The sequence below is a fragment of the Aplysia californica genome, unplaced genomic scaffold, assembly GCF_000002075.1.
Source record: "Aplysia californica isolate F4 #8 unplaced genomic scaffold, AplCal3.0 scaffold00209, whole genome shotgun sequence".
Lineage (NCBI taxonomy): Eukaryota > Metazoa > Mollusca > Gastropoda > Aplysiida > Aplysiidae > Aplysia > Aplysia californica.
The window spans coordinates 633,537-634,871 of NW_004797479.1; the positions used below are offsets into that span (position 1 = coordinate 633,537).

At 40.0% G+C, this 1,335-nt stretch overlaps 1 protein-coding gene across 1 annotated transcript in view; it reads left to right on the forward strand.

Annotated features, from left to right (window-relative positions):
- Positions 1-1,335, forward strand: part of LOC101847496 (dynein heavy chain 2, axonemal) — a gene marked incomplete in the record, with an annotated part of 126,218 nt that overhangs the window by 102,053 nt on the left and 22,830 nt on the right. The window contains 1 exon segment of the mRNA XM_035970017.1: positions 912-1,111. Within this exon segment, the coding sequence (XP_035825910.1) occupies positions 912-1,111 (200 nt within the window).

Consider the following 1,335-nt stretch of genomic DNA (forward strand, 5'->3'; position numbering starts at 1 on the left):
GGGGGGTAAACCCACTACGCCGAGCCCTTTTTTTTGGTAATAAATTTTTAAATGACAAATACATTATTAAATGGGTCATTAAATTTTGAAACTAGCAAACATATTTTGATAGTTCTTCATCTAATGAATGTACTTCTCATATAAGAAACCTGTTTTTGGCTATTGCCGAAAAGTAATTTGATGTCGAATTCATCGTAAAGGAATGTGCCCGAGCCGCTGTCTGCGACTCACCGGCACATGGGTTCCAATCGCGAGCCGCTGGGAGTGGCTGGCCAGAGATAAAGAGTTAATTGTCCTGATTGTATTGATTGTAATAAACAGACAGAGGTCGAGATTGATGCTGCCTGTAAGGTAAAGTGTTCACTACTGTGTGCTTTTGAGATACCGTAGATCTGACACTTTGCTGATGGTAATGTTAAATGAAAATGAAAATCACTTACACAAAAGTAAAGATAGTTATGGTGTGTGCTATTGGCCAACATGTTCAAAAAGATAACTGTATACTTTGAAATTATTCATCAGTACTCTAAAGCTGTCTCCGTGGTTTTATGCACCTTGCATAATTTAACAAAATTTGATCATTTTTTGCATAATTTCTGATTATTTTCCTTTATCATTCTTTGTTAAAATTAACAGAATCGCATAATTTCACATTTTTGGGCTCAGTTTGCATAATTTCCGAATTATTTTTTTTTGGCCTAAAACCAAGGGACAACTAAAGATAAGGCCTACTTCGTAAATTATCTAAAATATGTGGATAGGGTGCAAAACTTTTTTTGATGTGGTTAGAATAAGTAAAAAGAAACAAGTCTAAATGTCAACGAAAATGTTGGAATGTTGGGTATTTTTCAGTCTCAAATTAATGTTTTTGTGAAAACCTCTTCCACTCTTGTTTTTTAACCGTCATCCAGGGTTACCGTCCTTGTGCTCAGAGGGCGTCCATCCTGTTCTTCGTGCTCAATGACATGGGCCGCATAGACCCCATGTACCAGTTCTCCCTGGATGCGTACATAGAGCTCTTCACTCAGTCCATAGAGAAGTCTCAACGCTCGTCCAAGCTGGATGAGAGAATTATCAACCTGAATGAGTTCCACACCTACGCCGTGTACAGGTGAGGAAAGGGTAGTTGTTGTGTTCTGAGAGAGAGAGAGAGAGAGGGGGAGAGAGAGGAAGAGAGAGGGAGAGATAGAGAGAGAGAGAGATGGGTGGGAGAGAGATGGAGAGAAAGAGACAGAATGGGGCGAGGGGGAAAAAGATGGAGAGAGAGAGAGAGAAAGATGGAGAGAGAGTCAGAGAGATGGACAGAAAGAGGTGAAATGTTTAAGGGGGAGGGGG